This window comes from Siniperca chuatsi, linkage group LG9 (genome assembly GCF_020085105.1).
Source record: "Siniperca chuatsi isolate FFG_IHB_CAS linkage group LG9, ASM2008510v1, whole genome shotgun sequence".
Taxonomy (NCBI): domain Eukaryota; kingdom Metazoa; phylum Chordata; class Actinopteri; order Centrarchiformes; family Sinipercidae; genus Siniperca; species Siniperca chuatsi.
In genome coordinates, this window is record NC_058050.1 from 17,721,279 (window position 1) to 17,741,236 (window position 19,958).

A 19,958-nucleotide genomic window follows, 5' to 3' on the forward strand; every position below is an offset into this window, starting at 1 on the left:
ATGTAGAGATTGTGGAGATTTTCCTCAGCCTTTTTTTTGCGTGATGGTTTTTGTAAGTGTAGAAATACATTTATTAAATCCTGTGCACTACATGTACTACTGTATACTACAGTACACACACACACACACATTTAAGCGCTTTAAGACAACTGTTAGTTGTTAGTATAGTTAGTATTTTTTTTATTTAGTGTGTGCTTTGCCCTGGGATACATGTTTCATCCAAACATACTAATCCGCTTGTTAGTAGAGGCCCCACCAGCAACATAGGCACAGCCACATAGTAACTGAAAAACAAACTGCTCTCAGGGTGTTTTGGCTTTCCTGATTGTGACTTCTTAGTTTTTGTTTTTAACAAGAAGCTTGAGGCTTCAAGGAAAACGTCAGCGATCCAGAGATGAAATAAGACATTACGCTTCCTCATTTTTTTATTGTCTTGAAGCATCATCAAAAGCCCATTTTCACTGTTTCATTGCTGCTTCTCTGGTGCTAATTGTTTCATCCTTGCAAGACAGGGCTCCAGTCTGTATAGTTTCCATGTCTGTTTTTAAGTCATCTAAACACAATTACTGTGTCTCTGAAGATCCAGCTTCAACTAGACAAGCTACATTAATCTGATTTTCAGAATTAAGTTAAAGGGAAATAAATTTCGCCAGGCGGCTGTTTTCACTGTGAGAATCTTGGTACGTGGATGGAAGAAAGGTGCCTGTGTGTGCAAATGCCTTCACACACATCGACACACACTCACAGATATATAGCTACAAAATACTTAATGGAAACTTAAACCCACTTAATGTAGCAAATACATAAAATGCACACATACCTCCACAAACACGCACAGGCAGCCCCAACAAATACACACACAGTGTGTTTCCTATTAAACTGTTCCAGTGGGTGGTGTGTTGTAAAGATAATTTCTGCTCCTCCTTTATTTATCGTTTTTTTTATATTTCTTGTATTGGTTTTGTTTCTTTTTTTAATGAAGCCCTTTATTTTATGCAGGGTTGTTATTATTTTTTAAAGCACTTTGTAGTGGAAAAGCTGCTTTAATAAAGTTTGTTATTATTATATCTTTTTTGTATTTTAGTGGTATAGAGGAGTGTGTGTGTGTGTGTGTGTATGTACTCCTGGATATCCTTGTTTAGAACAACCAACTCCTGTTTATAGCAGGAATGGAAACACTGCCATAGTTCAGTAAGGCTCTGTGTATGAATGTGTGCATGCACGTGTATTTGTGCAGGTCTGTGTATGCAGTATGTATGAGAAGATTATAATGCAGTTTACAATGATAATGGTGACATTTAACACTCAAAGTTTTTAAACAGTGGGTCCTTGATTTCAGACAGAGGTAGACAAAAGCAGCTTCTCATTTCTAGCATGACAACTGTCATTTTTGATGGCTGAAATGACAGCTTGCTGGCAGATTTCATCAGCTGTAGCTAGCTAGCTAAATAAGCCTGCGTTAATGTTAGCTCCATGAGTTGGCTGAAAACACAGTCTCTGGCAGATTTTTTCATGTTTCCAGCTGACTTGTTCTAAAACAAGAATCCTGTAAAGAGGGTCTTAAATATGCACAATATGGCTACATACAATGTATCGTGTTAAAAGACTAAAGAGGCTAAAGCTGCATGTCCCAGGCAAAAACTCAGCAACTCAGCCTCAACCTCACCAGTTGATGACATAGAAATCATGACCATAGAGAGAGAAATATTGTTCTTGTATTGCAGTGTAGAGATAGTCAGACCTAGTATTATAAGTGTGATAAGGGAAAATGTAACTGTGACTCTTAAGTCATTCTAACACAACCCTTTTTGGCTCCGTAGCTTTCATACATGTTGGTATTTTCAAACAGTATGTGTTCACTTTTAACGTTACCTACTTGAGAAAAAGCTTTTAGAATGAGGACTAACCAATGTGTTTGGAAAACGTAATGCTATCTCGGGGAACGTTGGCATGATGTGCAAGATCTAACCCACCAAGTTTCAATTCTAAATGGGTTTTTGCAAAGTTTCAAATCTCTGTTTATAAAACTTTAGGAAACTGGATTTGATTTGTAATGTGTTTTCTTGAATACAATAACTCATGTCATGTGTGTGTCTTTCTCAGTTCCAGGACCAGTTTTGGAGACAACAGTGGGTGAAGATGTGAACACCATGCGCCTCCTGAATCTACTAAGTGGGACAGAGTACAGTGTTCAAGTGATGGCCTCCTACCCAACAGGGCAAAGTGAACCACTGCTAGTGAATGCCAAGACATGTAAGCATCCACACACACTTCATTGTAAGAGTAGGTATTAAATGGGGGATATGACATCTGATTTATATTGGCATGACTGTAAACAGAAGAGGCTGTCTCACTGTTAGTTTGCTGAGGTTAATAATGAAAGTGAGGTTTATGAAAGTGAGATCCGAAACTCAATTTTAAATTGAGCTTTCCCTGGTGATGATCTGATTGACTTTTGGAAAGGCATACCAAATTTTAAAATGAGTCATTCCAAAATGAGCCCTAATGTGGATGTCACCATCACCTTAAGTTTTCAGTCTAAATTTGTCACAAAGGACAGCGTAACTATCAGAAGGAGGAGGCAGCCGCTGCAGAAAAGCAAACTAGTTTGAGGAAAAAGTGGGAAAGGTACAACATGCAAGTTAACTGCCTGCTGATACCATACACTCTAATTTCCATTGAGACTTTAGCAAAAAGACAGATAGATATTTATATTTCCCAGTCAGCCAGTGAAGACAATCCTTTTTGCATACAGATTTGGTATCAGTAGGTGCAGTAAGACCTAATGCAGGGTTTACCATCTCTATCATCTAAAACAACTGTCAGAGGGTGGAAGTGAGAGAGAGAGCGAGATTAACTGGTGATACAGAGAGAGAGTGTATGTAGTGTAGATATATGTGTATGCATGTACGTGCATCTGTTTGCGCATTCTTTCTTTTATCCCACTCTCAGAATAGTGCTGTGTCACTATCACATTTATGTTGTGTTTTTGGCTTACTGCCTTTCTGTGTGTGTGTGTGTGTGTGTGTGTGTGTGTGTGTGTGTGTGTGTGTGTGTGTGTGTGTGTGTGTGTGGTTTTCAGCAAACTGCTGTATCATCCCTTTCTTTAAAATCTACTGTTGTCTTTTGGGCTTACTGTTTGATTGGCCAGAAGGGACTCAAAATGGCGGAGCATCGAATGGGATGAAAACAAACATACTCTAATTTTAATAGCTCATGAATTTCTCATGCACGTTAATGCACACAGCAAAAAGAGATTTTTTACTTTTTTTCTTGAAAAGCTATTTGCCTTAACTTTAGAGAAAATATTGAGAAATAAAATGTAAAGACTAAATGTGGAGTGATTAATGGATTAATGCATAATCAACAATTAAAGGAGATTGCTTTTGATACACAGATTATCAGTTTGTGCTGCAGTACTGTGCTGTCTTTCATCTGTTCTTTAATCATCCCCCTCTTGGATGAGTGACAACTCCCTCACACCTTCCTGTCTCTATAAAGCTCTCATAATGAAAGATGCTTTCATAAGAAGAGAAAGATTAAATATGAAGCATTGACATGCAGAGTTATCAGCCCTCCTTATTTAAACTTTACATTCTGTCCCTGGTGTGGCACTTGAAGTTTGTGCCTCTATGTCCACCTCGCCAAATTTAACAAGACTTTCTTTGCTCTTCATAAGCCCCATTTCTATGCATACAGTACAAAAAACAATCTGTATATACAGTATATTAACTGTATCTACATTTTTGGATGTTCAGATATTTTCCTCCCACACTTTTCTAGTCCTATTTGTGCATATTATATGTCACATTTTATGTGTGTATGTTCGCAGGGGGTCTTAAAAATGACTCATCACCAAATCACCAGAACACATATTTTCTATCAGACGCAGGCAATTCACAGTGCACTGATACGTTTCAGATGTATCAGATTTTCCTATATTACACAGAGCATATTTAAACTCGTTGTCCATATTTGTCCTGTACAGTGGAGGAACTCTGATTTATTGAGGGGGATGCATTCAGTCATTTGTCATTCTAATAAGGGAGATACAGTAACATATTTCCCTGGGTACACTGCATTCATTGCAGCCTTACCATTGGAGCCAACTGGCATGTTTGCACCAATAAATCACACATACTAGCATGTAGCATAAAAAAGTAATTATTGGTACCTTGAGGACCATTGAATGAAATGAAACTGTTTCCCCCAAATGAAGTTTTATGTAGTTTGTATTGAGGTGCAGGCACTTCAGCTGTACAGTAAAAATTAGTTTTCCTCTGGACCACTGAAGGGTATTATATATATATATATATATATATATATATATAGTATTAGCACTCTGTCGTAAAATGGAAATAATGTTTTTTTCACAGAAAGTGAGAGAAAGTTTGACTGTGAAAGGATTACACGATGAGAAACAGGCTGAAGTAGAAAGAAGAAATAATGTAGTGGAAACTAACTGAGGGTGTGGAGGTTGGGAAGGCAGATGGGTGCAAATATTTGGATTCAAGTCTGGCAACTTCAGCTCTCACACACACTCTCTCTCACACACATATTTTCTGACTGATTGCAGTATCTCCATATAGTCTACCATGGTTTATATCCGTAGTACTCATTTTATTTTTATCTTTGGATACTTAAAATGGCCACCACATTCTCAGTTCCCTCTTCTTTTTGTACTTTTTATCTTTTACTTTCCCCTTCTCTCATTCTTTTATCTTTCTTTGTCCAAGTTTTCATGTTTTTCTTCTATGTTTAAACTTGGCTTTGCATACATCCACTTGGTAGTATACTCCATCCGTGTGTTCTTAGATTTGAGACAATTATTGTTGCAGACAATCGTGGAGGCAGACGTGTCTCAGACGTCCCTCAAAACAGGAAATAAAGTCAAAGTTATCCTAAAACAAATAAAACTCTGGAATAAAACAACAATGTGAGACCTAAAACCAACATTGTTGACCAGTTGCAGTCAACACTATATTTGGGGGCAGTAAATGATGGGACTGTGTATACAGGGCCCTCATGTGAGGAGGGCCCACAAAGAAACTAGAATGAGTAGCCGTGGATGCGGGGAGAATGCCTATGTACTGGGTCCAGAATTTTGTGCTACACCCCTCCATATGTCTGTATTCATGTGTTAACATACGTCTGTGCATGCTAGTGTGCATTTTGCATGTCATTGTGTATGAGAGTGAGTTTGTGTGTATTTTTGCACATTATTGAATGCAATGATGGGTTGTCATGCATTATTCACTAGTATTTAAAATAAGGCATCTGCCATATGGTCCCAGCATAAAATATCCATTTACTAGCCAAATTTATTTCATACCATCAGCAAATTCTGTTAACGAGGGGGAGAGAGAGGGACAGAGAGAGAGAGGGAGGGAGAGAGAGAGGCTCCTGAGAGGTTTGCTTGCCTATGGTACACTGAAATCTCACTACAAAAGCTTCAGATATTTAAATTGCTCTTGGTGTTTTGCATTTTGCTGCATCATGCCTCATTGTTTCTCCACAAGACAGCTAAACACCAAGCCTGACTAATTGTGTTACTTTATGATTTGTTCTAACATCTACCTGACTGGATGTTGTAACTGGAACTGTCAGTATAGATACATTTCCACCATTTACACTTTATATGGATGGTACACAGAGAAGTGTCTAGAACTATCAGAAGACCCAAAAAGAGATGTTCAAGTGCCTCTTGTCTATTTGATGCAAAGCAGACACAATGTAGCCTCAACTCTAACTTTAGCCTAAACCCAACCATAATGCTGACTGCTCAGAGTGAGTTCTACACTACTTTTCACACTATTATCAGTCAGTTAAAGTTTTAATGATGCATTATAAAGTGTGTACATGATGTGAAGTTGTATATAGCCATTTTATTCTCTGAATAAATGGACATTGATTGTAGTGCTACTGATTGTTGCACAGTGTTCAAGTGTGATTTGATAGATTTAGTAATTATTGTAATTCCCTGAGAGATGTCTTGTCTGTACAGTAATCTGTAATCGACAAGTTTTTGTGTGTGTGTGTGTGTGCATGTGTGTGTTAGTGCACTTTGAACATCAATGAGTCTTACATGAAAACAGGAATTAAAAGATAGATGCTAATTGATCTGTCTGTCTCTCTGTCTCTAGTGTTCCTCGGTGTCTCTGGCTTGTCAACTTACCAGGTACGTTCCAACAGCATGTGTGTCCAATGGCAGCCTCTTCTACATGCCACATTATACAGAGTCTTCATACAGTCTACACTAAGTAAGTACATTTTACTGTTAATGAGAGTGTTTGAGTATGTGTTTATCCGTGTGTATGTATGTATGTGTGTGTGCCAGTCCTCTGTGTTCTCAAAGGTGGTGAAAAAGTAAGTTCATTTCTTGATTTAGTGCTTTCATTAGTTTTGTTTTTGACCCCAGACAGGCAGCTCACTCCAAGCAGTAACCTGATTGACTTATCTCTTCTGAATTCAAATTGTGTAACTTCATCATCGTGCTGAAATGTGGTCTGAATCACAAAAGTTTCATTCAGACAAAGTTTTCAGAAACAAGCAGTGTTCCTAGAACACATGAACGGGCACACAGTCGACAGTTTGCTGTTCTCACCAACATTTAAGTGTGCGCCTTCAGTCATCCCAACATGTTTCAGCGTTCCACGTTTTGAGATACAAGGCTTTTGCTAGCTAAGTGACTGGAATACAATTCAGTCAGTAAATCAAAAGTTTTACTGGAGTTGTGATATTTGGTGAGGTGGCCGGATTGAACTCCAAAATCTGAGTATGTTTCCATATAGATTTACAGTCTGTCCTCGTGAAAATGTCTCCTCCGTTTATTATTAACACAAAGACGAGTCAGCTCAGGACTCTTTGGTTGGATGTGTGTGATGGTTACATGTGTGTTGGTTATATATATACCTTTCACAGTCATCTGGATTCATATTGATATGAGCCTCTGAGGAAATAAGAGTTATATATTTCTGTCATTTTCACATGGCAGTGGTTTACATTGCAAAGGATATTCATAAATCTCTCTGTTTGCAGAAAGGAAGGGAGATGTTCATAATATGAACACGATCTCTCCCCAGTAAACGACATGAAAGGAAACCCATGATTGCCCATGTCATCGCGTCAGAAATGAAACAAATAAAGACACAGAGTATGACCTAAAGAAGCTGTTTAATGCACAGCTCACTTAGTTAATAAATGGAAAAAAGGGAGACAGATGAAGAACAGAAGGAGGAAGGAGCCATTAAAAAAGAAAGAAAGAAACTAGCAAAAATATCTACCAAAATCTGTTCAAATCAATCAGCAAAAGAATCTATCCAAACCTCACCCTTGTTATATTTTGCCCTTTACTTTCCCATTGAATCAAGTGTCTGAAATATAAAAACCTGTCGACAAGAGAGTATTTTGGAGCTGGTCCACTCACAGTGAACAACTTCAAGTTCAAGTTTTATTTTTATTTGTCCTCAGAGGGCCGTTGGTTGTGCAGCACAGGTTCATATAAAATCTACAGTAAAAAACACAGCTGAAACAGTGACAAAGAGAAATAGAGATATTTTTCTTTATAGCTGTCTGCTCATTCTTTTGATTATGTATCTGTCCATGAGAAATCCTTTGTCTAAGTTTATTTTTTAAATGTCAGCATGAGTTGAAAGGTCACATTTGAAGCAGATCCAGATGCAGCGGCGATGGTTTTTTACTTACAACAAATACTTCTGCGATGATAATGAGAAAAGATACGTGTGTCCATGGCAATACTTAATAAGTCTTCTGCTTTCAGTAGATATTAAAAATTGTACTACTTCATCACTACTTGATAGCTCTGTGTGGCCTTCCTCATTCATTTCAGTGAGACCACTGTATTGGTGCAGTAGGAGATCATGTCACAGACAGCTCTGGAAAAAAAAATGGAAGAAACAGAAAGATGGTTTGGCTCTATTTTTTCTGCGGCACAATAAAATGTCATGCAATGTGCTTAATAATGTGCAAGTCTGAAAGTTGTACAAACAGTGGTTAAAATAACCAACTGTAGGCCCTCTCTCTGTAAAAGAGCTTTCTTATAATCCTTCTATTGCCCACAATTTAAGTGGTACATTTAAAGAGATAGTCGTTAGACCAGGAGTAGTTTGACATTTTGGGAAATATGCTTATTTGTTTTCTTGCAGAGAGTTAGATGAGAAGAGTTAGCTTATTTCAGGAAGTTACTGCAGCCAGCCATGAAATAGTTACAGCACGTAACTCCCCATAAAACGAAATATAGGGTGAATTTAGAGGTAGATGTTTTTTTGTTTTTTTTCCTTTTGGACAGAGCCAGCTATTTCCCACTACTTTCAGTTTTTATGCTAAGCTAAGCTAATAATTTTCTCTTGTACCATATAAGTCTAGTTGTAGATAGTCAGGAAAAAGCAAAAGAAATCACTTTAAAACAACTTTGAAAACTAGTGACATAAAACAAAAAAAATTTTAATAACTAATTTATATAGTTAATAATTCGATATCTATTTTGCTTCTATCAGACTGTGTAAAGTTAAGCAAATGATAGCTCTGTTATAAAATGGATTTTCCCGACAGGGTTCCAGAGATGGTTGGAGGTTTGTGTTGATTAAAATAAATGGGAAGCTGGAGTGTTGGTTGGTAAATGTAGAGATTAGAGACATGGATAAAACTACTTCTACTTGAACGTAACATGCACAGTAAGCGATATCTGTACACATTTTTCTGCCTTTTACTGTCAGAAAAAAGACAAAAGAGGGAGGCAAAAAGAGGGAGGAAGATGTCTCCCTTCATCTTCCTTCCCTCCCTTATTTTTTCTATTTATTGGTGTCTCTCCCTCCTTCCTGTTTGAGCAGCGACTGAATGTTCTAGCTGGAGTTTAGAGATTTGGTTTAATCCACACAGAGCCAACCAGCTGCTAAAACACCTTCTCCGATGAAAAAGTGCAGCCTCTCGGTGACAGCTGTTTCCTTAAACTTTATTATCTATGGCTGTTTCCTGTGTGGAGGAGGAGCTAATTTGTCACTCTCCAAAATGAGAGACACATTAGGAAATAGAATTAGACTAATGAAACTGACAAATGGCAGCTATTAGTGCATGTGTATGTGCACTTCCAGTTTCTAGTTTGTCCATTTTTGGCTGCCAGCATAAATTCACATTCTTTTTTTTTCTGTGATGCTGTCCCTCTGCAGCTTTTGAAAATAAACACTAAATTGAAAGTGTTTGCAGTCCGCAATCCAAAGGAAATTGACAAGAGAAGATGAAAGAATCAATCAATAATGTGATTCTTTTCATTTTTCAGTGGATATAATGATGTTTTCCAACAGTGATTTTAACTGCAGAATTGTCTAGTTACTTTTTGGGGACATAAATGAGTAAAGATACACATGCCGCAGTTTGTCACCTAGCTTTATTTTTTGTTAGGTGTTTACATGATACATGATACATTTATCTGTGATAAATCTGCCAGAGATTGGATGAGTTTGATGTAACACAGTAGATTTTAACCTGGTTTGTCCACAAAACAGCTGAAAATTGATAATTTTTGCCCATAAATCCTACCTTCTGTTACCCTAAAATAAGGTATTAATATTAGTATTGTTGTTATTGACAATGTTGACTATTTTTACATGTTGCAGATACTCAAAAGTGTATTCATCTACTGTTGAAGGCAAGATTTTCAAATCAAGTGTAAATTTCCAGATGACCTGTGCGTGTCTGTGCAGGGTACTGAATGAGTGCTGCTTCTGTGCTTTAGCAGCTAACCTTTAATGTGCCCTTTAGCAAGGCACTTTGTTTCCTGACTGCTCCAATAAAGCTGCTTAGTATCCAACTCTGAAATATAGTGATTACTTAGCAGCTCCCAGGCTTGACTATGATGCAGAACATGGAACATACAGTTAATTTGAAACAGGAGCTTTAGAGGGATTTGAGCTTGTTTGGATTTTATTACTGTTGATCTGAAACTTCATTCATTTCAAGTCATTTTTTGTTTCGTTCTTTACTTGCAGATGGTCAGAAGCAGGAGGTGAGCCTAGGAGGTGGTGCTTCCCGACAGTGCTTTTATGACCTCACTCCCAGCAGCCAATACCAGATCAGCGTTCACACCCAGATGCAGGAAATGGAGGGACCTTCTGTCTCCATCACTGACATGACACGTATGTCGCAAAAATCTTTTTTATCTTATACATATATACATTAAGGAGGTTGACTCACGCTCAACTCTCTTTTATCCCAGTTTTTCCACCCGTTTCTTGTCCACTGTCACTCCCTCCCTCCTTTCTTAGTTCCCCAATTAATCCTTCCAATCTCTCTTTACGTGTCTTTGTAGCCAACTTCTGCCACGCATCTGTCTCACCTCTGCAACTTTCTCTTCTACCTCCAGCTTGCTTTACTGTGGTCGGACTCTCTCTCTCTTTCCCTTTTTCTTGTTCTCTCTCTCTGACAAGACAGAGGCTGCTGTTGCAGTTCATTGGTCAGCTGAGGAGCTGAGGTGAACCGCACAGCTGCAGGGACCAGGAGGGCTCAGCTCACAACAACCAGGGTTATAGATAGATGGATAGATATGGTCTCAGATACATGCACGCACACACACACACACACACACACATAGATTCCCCACAGATGATGTTGTTGATCCACAGATTTTGCGTAGACAGCTGTGATTAAATTCAACAGGAAGCTCTACAATTTCATTTCAGCAACAGTTGTAGGTCCATAAGTGAAGAAGTGTTAAGATACTTAATCATGAGGAAAATGTATGAAAAGTAAACATACTTATTAAGCAAAATAGTCCCTTTCAGAGTGCTAAATTATTAGGTATTATGTTACAGTATTTGATAATAATTGAGTTTTTATGTTGTAACTGGTGGGGTGGAGCTAATTTGAACTACTTTGTATACTGTTCGGTAGTTTATTCTATAACAATACATTAAATCTTATAAGATGATCACATCCTTTGTATGTCAAATCTGCAAAGTAACTATAGCTGTCATACAAATGTAGTGAAGTAAAAAGTACAATATTTTCCTCTAAAATGTAGTAGAGAAGAAGTAAGTATCATAAAATGGAAATACTTAGTAAGGTAGAGCAAGAGTGCCTCATAATTGTACTAAAGTACGATACTTGTAAATGTAATGTCTGTGATCTTTTGGAAGTCTTTTAATATAATTTTTAGGCGGGTACAGTGTGGAGAGAGACAGTAAAGATGGGAAACAGCAGACAGAGAAAATTACATCAACAATTGTGATGAGGTGGTCCTTTGACATAAACCAGAAACTCCACAGTGTTTATTGTTTGATGACATTTGCCACAGTGTACCGCCGAACCGAGATGCTCAAACAGCAAAGTTCATGATTGAATCAAACACATTATTTACTAATTATCTCTTCAGTTACTTTGTAGGCCGAAGAAACATTTGCTGAGATAAATGTATCTATTTTCATGAAGTATGTGCTCCCTCTGTGGGCAGTCGCAGATGTTTCCAGGATGATTTACTTGCTGTACTCTGGGTTGATAGAACACACTGCTTTGCACAAAGTAATTGACTTGGCACTGAGGTGCACCTTAACCTGGGGCTGTTTTGACTCTAAAAAACAGCCTCTGGTCAGACAGATACTAGACTGATAAAACTCTTGCTGTCCCCAACTTATAGAAGAAAGGGAAGAGAGAGATATAGAAAGAAAGTAGAAAGATAAAGTCTGATTGCTGTAACTCGGAAAGATGGAAAGAAAGATGGACAGAACAAAACACAGCAGCTCATGTACACATAGGTTGTAAATACAGATTGCACTAGAAATCTTTTCTCTGTAAAGGTCCAGAAATCAGTTGTCAGAGGGAGGAAGAGGATTAGGAAACTTTCTGCTTAATAGAAACAGGCTACTGCTGTCTCTCATTGTGCCAGCTTATTGACTGTGTGTGTGCGTGCTTGTGTGTAGTCGGCAGATAAACCAGATGATGGTGCCACTTGTCACTGCCATCATGACTGATGACTTTGTCTTGTGTCTCTCTGTGTGTGTGTTTGTGTGTGTGTGTGTGTCCAGTACCAGCGCCCACTCAAGCTCCGACTGAACGCCCCACCACAGAGCCCCCTCCCACCATCCCGCCTGCTAAAGAAGGTGAGCAAGAAGCCTAACACAAAAACACACACTCTCATATTATTCTTCTAGCGAATCTTCATAGTGCTCTGACAACTTTTTATGGTAACTGTAGTCACCTGACATAATCGTTTATCAGTTCTTGAAATGCATTTTTAGCTAAAACTATACAAAGCCATGTAGGCAAACATGTAAACTATTACACTAAGTATACGCCAGCTGTCATATACATGTCTTAAACAGAAAGTATGCACAACTTGCTGCAACAGATACATGCAATATTTGTAATGTCAATGTTTTATGAGGTGGTAATAACAGCTTCTTTCCACATGAACAATAAGGCAACACTTTTGACTGTAATTGTGGAATTATTCTTTTGAGTGTTGTCTGTCACCCATCTTGTTTGTTTTCACTCTATATTTGTAATAGGCAGTTATGATATTCCTACAGCTGGCTTACTTTGCTATCAAATGTGATTACGGGTTATGGGATTATGGGCTATTGCTACGTAGGAAAATGTAACCACGTATACAGAGCAGTAGTTTTGCTCTTAAATTTAAGACAATGGTCAACACCACACTTGCCAGTGCAAGCCATGCTGCTCTGACATGATTTTGAAACAGGAAATAAAAAAGTAATCTAATGGTTTACTTTTATTAGAGTAACTTTGTTATCTTACTCTGTACTCTTTACACAACTGTGAACTGTGTTTAGTTTCAAAACATCAACAGTGACCTGGAAGGAAATTTGGGGGGGCAAAATCAGGGAGGGTAAATTTAAGGTAAGCAAAAGTCTAAAAACTCTTGAATGTCTCACACAGGAAGTCTACAAGACATTTACTGTATTCCACAATGGCTTTATTGTGTGAACCATCCACAGGCTACTGTGGGCTCCACCCTGTGCCAAAATAAAGAAATGCTACTCTAATCCTGGTTTATTAGCTTGTTACCTCAGGCTCAGCAGAGCTAACTTGATCGCTCCCACCCACCCATCGCCTCCACTTCACTACAGTTTCTGTTCAGCCCCAAAGCACCAGAGCACTCAGTCCAACTACCAATCACAAACAGGGCACACTGGCTCCAACCGGTCAGGTGACATGCCATGACTCTTTATAACTATAGCATGTGCATGTTGGCTAGTCTTCCTAAACCTCAAGGATGCTATAATGTTAACAGTAACACACTGTAAACACCTGTAAAATGAATTTATCTTTACAAATGTTTATTAAATAACTTAGAAACTAAAATATCACAGGAAATGCAAACTTTGATCATAACGACTTAATGCCTAAGGATTAACCTTTACTTTAAACCTTGATTAACTTGTCTGTAGACAATTTTTCTAAATGGCCTGACAAGCCTAGAGAAATTATGAACAAAGGGGTACAAGTTCACAGTCAGACCCTTCACTTCCTACCCAGACGATCCTCCTCCTCTGTTGTTGTCTGATGGGCTCAGGTAAAAGAACACTACAAACTCCACAGACATGAACCGACACACCTGCTGAGCCCGTCTGTAAGCATTTCTATCTAAGTTTCTGACCTTTGTCAGACCGATTCCCGCGTCTGTAATGACGGGCAACCTTTACTCAGGACAGAACCACAAAGACGGGGGAAAGACAAAACAAAGGTGCACACGTGTCTGTAAGTGGAAGAGAGACAGACAGTAAAAACAACAAGAGGAAGCGAATGAAACAAAGTGATGGGCAGGATGAGAAGAACAGGCAGAGATAGAGCTGCTGACAGAGAGCAGAGGGGAGTAGACAGAAAGACAGACAAATGAGAAACACACAGTTGTAGTAACAGACAGAAAGAAGTGAGAAAAAGACATGCAGTATAAAAATAGAGATAGAGAGAAAATGATGGTGGTGAGTGGTGAGGGTGTTCCAGACAGATCATAACACAGAGAATGAAAAAGTCTCAGTAATATCATCACAGCTTTTATCAGAATCAGCCACATGAAACCTTGTAATCAAGCATTCTCCAGCTGACCTTCAGCTTGACATTACTGACAAGCATGAGAGCTCCACTTATGAAATTCTGTAAAAATATATACGATAAAAGCATTTGTCTCTAACAATAACAGTAGATTTTTGTATTATTTCATTTTTAATTTTATTTCCTCATCTTCTCGTCTCGTCTCTTCTCTTCTCTTCTCTCTTCTACTTTGTTGCATTTAGAATTACAACCAGTTTTCCTCGTAAACAGTGAAGATACAGTTAAGGTTTCCCCCTGGCTTTTATGGAGGCTGACATGGTCATGAACAAGGTTTGGAATTCAGCTAAGAACTGGAGTTTGAAAACTTGTTAAAACCACAAAACAACTTTACAGCAGCAAAGATATGGCTACTGGGAGTCATTGAGAAACCTGAGAAGAATAAAAAAAAGAAGTCACTGCAGGAACAGGAATATGAATGCGCAGCTTACAGAAGGAGAAAAAAAATGCACAAGCACATTGGATAAAGGACATTTTTGTGGTCGGAAAAATCTGTTTGGAACTCTGCGTTGGAAAGTGTGCACTATACCTTTAATCTTATAAACTCTACAGTGTGATAATTATTTTGTGAGGACCCAGCCTTTGCATATTTACCCTTTTCCAGCAGATGTATATTTGCAGTGCTTCATACTATGCATATTTACTCAGGAGTCTGAATATATTAGACAGCCAGTTAACATTCAAGTTATGCTTTGTCCTCTGCTGACCTTCATTCTGTATGAAATTACTTTTTTAAATGCAGAGACAAAACGATGTGCTGACTAAATCTGTATATCTCTCTTATCCTTCTGTCTTTCCATCCGTCCGTCTAGTGTGTAAGGAGGCCAAGGCTGACCTGGCATTCCTGGTCGACGGTTCCTGGTCCATCGGAGACGACAACTTCATGAAGATTACGCGTTTCCTCTACAGCACCATGGGATCTCTGGATCTGATTGGACCAGATGGCACCCAGGTCAGTCATGTGACTACACTCACACCTAGCTCATTTTACCTCAGGGAGAATCTCAAGGGAAGAACTCAAGAATAAAACAGTAAAGAACAAGTCCATCTTATCATTGAAAAATGATGCATTCAGAGTTCAACCTTGACCATCGAGGTCTGAATAATGTTTCAGTGAGTCTCCTTGAAGTGCTGGTATTCACATTTATGACTGTTAGTAGTTCTTGTGTCTAGTCTAAATGTCTGTGTCTAGTGAAAATGACTGCATTGCCAGTTTATACAGTATCATAAATTAACCAACAGAAATACAAATGTGCCTAAGGCTTTTAATTTTTGTAATTTATTCTCTTTGTTATAGTATTTTCCTTCTGAAAAATGCGTGCTCATGGGAAGTGGAATGTAAAGCAGATGCTGGGGATCTAGCCAAAAGTAGCCATAAAAATTACATATCATAGTGTGGGTAAAGAACCAATTCACACAAGAGAGAACATTGTTCTATATTTTTATATTATATTTTCGTGGGATAATCCACCAAAGAAAGAAATATTACAAACCTCTGCAGGTTCTGCAGGGGTTTGTAATATTTCTAGTCGTGGTGTTTTCCAAGCATAGCACACCATCAAACATACAATAAAATTCATCATCCAATTACCTCATCCTCTGTCTCCCATCTTTTATATACTGCAACCCCTTTCAGTTTCTACTACTCTGCAAAAGAAAGAGAGAAACATTTTCATGTCTAAAACTTAACTTTCATTCAGTGGATAATGGAATAATGAAGACAGGACGCTGTACATCCATAATGAAAGGATGGAGAGTGATTTAACATCATGGCTGACTCTCTCAAGATCTGCAGCTTGCTTTCTGTAACCTGCTAGCTATTCCTTCTTTCTCTTTGTTTCATTCTCATTGTTACATTTTAGACAGAAATAGAAAATAGGGACATGATGGACATTTGCCCAAATAATGACTCTTGAACCGTCTGAGTTTACTCGTTGTCCTTTTGACCCATGTGGGCTTGTCTCACTTATTGTTTGAACAAGGTTTCTGCTGTTGGCATTAATTGATTCTGGAGGGATGCTTTGGAGCAGAATTTCACCCAATTTTCTTTGGCTGTCCCCTGACAAATCCGCATGCATGGCCACAGCCTTGTATCTGTAGAAAAGTTTAGAAAAGTGAGGCGGAACTTTAAACCCCGAGTGAGTCAATCTTTACTTTCTTGAAATACTTTTTTTTTTTTGCTCTGCAGTATTCGATTAACTCTGCTCATTTGCTGCCACTGTGTTTTGTGCCAGAAAACATTACTTTTCTGGCAGGAATGGTGGTCTTAAGTCTAGATGCATTAAAAGCTGGAATAAAGATCAGATGGTTCAAGCATCGACTAATAGACTATCAACTTGATTCTTAGCATAAAATCACATTTCTACAGTGAATAATACCATCTCCACTGTGTTTCTCATGTGTCAGGTTCATCAATAGTAATGCCAGGCTCTAACTTGGGGCAGTGGTTCTCTATTGTCATTGTGAACTAATTTCTTTGTGCTTCTTGCCTGCATGGCCCCCCACTATGTCAGCAGAGCTCAGCTGGTTCATTTGTCACACTGTAGAGGTGCTTGCTAAACCTTTTTCTTTCATTTGTGTACTGCCTGCTGTTAAGCAGTTTGCTACCCTCACTGTGCCCCATAACCCTCTGACAGTAGGCTACCAAGAGCAAAACTCTGGCTTTAATGTGAGAGAGTTGGCTGTGCAGTAAAGAGAGAGTTGGCTGGTAAATGCAGGCTGCCCTGCGCCAACAACAGCACCATTTGCAGTCTGGAGGTAATGATAGTTGTTCGCCCCTCTTAGAGAAAGCCAATTAGATTGATTCACTGAAATATATATATATACATATATAGCTCCCAAATCGGAGCTATATATGTATATATATATATTTCAGTGAATTTTCCCCTAAAGACTTTCATAGAATAAGGCTGTAATATTCCCGTTTGACATCATGAACTTTTACTTCATGGGCTCAGCGTGAAAAATATTAAGACCACCAGCACTGACCAGGTGAAAAAATGTGAAACCTGTGACTTGTTACTGCTTTCACCCATTAAACCTTAACGTTAAACCATTTTGGCTTCTTGTGTATCATATATAGTTCAATTTGTACAGTATTAACTTTGCAGGGCTGTTTAAGCACACCCAATTTGTATAATTACAGTATTTCCAACAGCTAACAACGGCTGCATCTGTTTGATACTGTTGTTGCTGTTCAGAGTAAATGCAGAAATTGTAGGAGATAATGAGGTAAGTATTAGGTTTTTGGACCCAAAGCGAAGACATTTGGCTTCATTATACTCACATAATGCCACATGAGCTGCTTGGAGTAATTTGGCTTCTTGATTTCCATGTTTGAAGAAGCACAAACAAACCTGCACAAACACACACATTTCAGTGGGATTGTGATTGACATGAGTGTGAGCAAATGATGCCTTAAATGTATTTAAGGCAAGTTAAAAACACCAGGGGTCCGGAAGACGGGACATTAAATTTGTATAATTTGATTTGATATTTGATTTGTACTTATTTCACTTATCTTTCCGTCTGTCTGTCTCTGCCTCTCTGCAGGTGGCCATTGCTCAGTTCAGTGACGATGCTCGGACAGAATTCCAGCTGAGTTCCCATGGCAACAAGGAGGAGTTGCTGGAAGCTATTCAGAGGATCAGATACAAGGGAGGAAACACCAAGACAGGTCAGGACAGTGTTTTAGTGGTATTAATGTAGTAATAATTCATGCAATTCAACAAGAGACGTAAATTCAGATGTCAGTTTAATACCATAATCAACCGGTTGACAAAACCATCTCACTATTAGTTGCTATTCTGGAGCTTTCGATCGTATCACACCACCTTCCTTAGCAGATAGAGTTTGCCATTTGGCGTGGAATTGAAGTTAAAATTTAAATTTTTCAGGGCACTTTAAAGACTTCTCGTCCATGTTGGCTTGAGATTCAAAGCTCATTCTTAACCTTGGAAGCAGCAGTTGACTAAACAATCTTACCACAAGGCCCATCAGAAGTTGATATGGAGCTTTTGATCATTTGTCCAAAATTTGAACATCTAGTCAAGTCAATTTTATTTATATATCCCAATATCACAAATCACAAATGCCTCAAGGGGTTGTACAATCTGTACAGTATATGACACCCTCTGTCCTTATACCCTTCAAATCGGATGAGGAAAAACACCCCAAACAAAACCCTTTAATGGGGGGAAAAATGGAAGAAACCTCATGAAGTGCAACAGAGGAGGGATCCCTCTCCCAGGACGGACAGACATGTAATAGATGTTGTGTGTACAGAATAGACCAAAGGAAAGGGCTGTCTGACAGCACGGTAAAGTGGTGAGAATTTTAATTTTATAATGTACATTTAGACTGATATTGAGTTTTTTAGGTCAAACTTTTTTTGGCGGTTAAATACGTATTACTGTTGATCCCCATTCACAACAATACAGAGCTGAGCGTCTGTGGCGGAGCAACCGTCTGCTTCTCCAAACTGGCTGTGGGCCAACCCCCCTTTACTGTCGGTAATACACTGACTATCGATAAGTACCTCATACAACCCCACTTCAAAAAACCCAAACTATTCCTTTAATGTGGCTTTACAGGTAATGCTGGTTGTTCAGAGGACTTTAACTCTCCTAAAGTCTGGGTCATGGCTCAGTGTCTGTTCAGAGTTATTGTGTCCTTGAGCTTTGCTATCAGCTCCAGGGCTGCCCACACTATCATCTCCCCACTTATCCCTTCCACCCCCTTCTTACTCCTCTCTCTCTTCTTTCCTCTCCTTCATCTCTTCTACTCTCTCACCAACCCCCTACTGACCTCTCCTGCCTCATTGCTTTCCTTTAATGCTTCCTCTCTTCTTGTCCCTTTTCATTGTTTTCCCTCTCTTCCTCTCAGCATTCCTCCTTTTTTGTCCCCTATTTTTCATCTTCTGTTTTCTCATATCTTCAACTTCCTCCTCTCCCTCTCTTGTGTCCTTCTTTCTTTTGTCCATATCCCTCATAACCCTTATACACCTGCATCTACCGTACTGTCTTATAGTTTAACAGGTGGAAACAGGTGGCAATTTAGCTGACAGGGCAGTGTGTCTGTGTGTGTGTGTGTGTGTGTGTGCGCGCATGTGTGTGTGTTTGTGTACATATGGTCTACAGTAGAGCAACAGAAAATAAACCATGAAATTTCATCTTCCACAACACAAAGAGAAAGAGGAGGCAGCCAGTTCTCACAAGGTTAGGCTAATGCTCACAGACTCACATTTTCTCCCTCTCCCCCTGTCTCTTTGTCCCTCACCCACACATACAGTACATGCACATACACTACCTCAGCGTAGAATTAATCCTCTTCAGTAGCTCAAACATAATGCCTATTCTTCAGGCTGTCCTTATTTCCACCAGAGAAACCCACACAGCTTATTGTATATACATATTTTTGGATTATATTGTAGTTTATATGATAGTTACTTTATTTTACATATTAATTACAATAAATAATAAAATATATATTATGTATTCATTTGTAAGCCAGTGCCTTTTCATTGATGCTTCAGGCAGAAGTGAATATTATTTCGTGTTCTGTTTAATGAAGCCTTTTTCATGCTTTAGTTTATCACCATATTGGCAAAAGGAGGGGGAAATATCAAAATTATACAAACACTATACTATACAAACACACACACACATATATACTGAGCTATATACTCCCGGAGACTGTACCTAAACCTCCTTATATACATCCTGCTCCTCTGGTCCATTTAGAGATGGATCAGTGGTTTATCTGGCTTTCAAGACTGAGGCTTGCATTACAACCCTAAAGTCTTTTTGTGCTGTCCAAACCTAAACTATTCCCTTTTTTCATTCTTAAACCTCAACTTCTCCTCAGAGACCCCATCA

General features: G+C 38.7%; 1 protein-coding gene across 5 annotated transcripts in view; it reads left to right on the plus strand.

Moving 5' to 3' along the window:
- Nucleotides 1–19,958, plus strand: part of col14a1a (collagen, type XIV, alpha 1a) — a 133,767-nt gene that overhangs the window by 56,180 nt on the left and 57,629 nt on the right. For all 5 annotated transcript variants that reach the window (XM_044207901.1, XM_044207903.1, XM_044207899.1 and 2 more), the window contains 6 exons: nucleotides 2,104–2,253; nucleotides 6,144–6,260; nucleotides 10,005–10,151; nucleotides 12,036–12,110; nucleotides 14,895–15,034; nucleotides 17,635–17,758. In XM_044207901.1, the coding sequence (XP_044063836.1) occupies nucleotides 2,104–2,253; nucleotides 6,144–6,260; nucleotides 10,005–10,151; nucleotides 12,036–12,110; nucleotides 14,895–15,034; nucleotides 17,635–17,758 (753 nt within the window). The remainder of the gene's footprint in view (nucleotides 1–2,103; nucleotides 2,254–6,143; nucleotides 6,261–10,004; nucleotides 10,152–12,035; nucleotides 12,111–14,894; nucleotides 15,035–17,634; nucleotides 17,759–19,958) is intronic.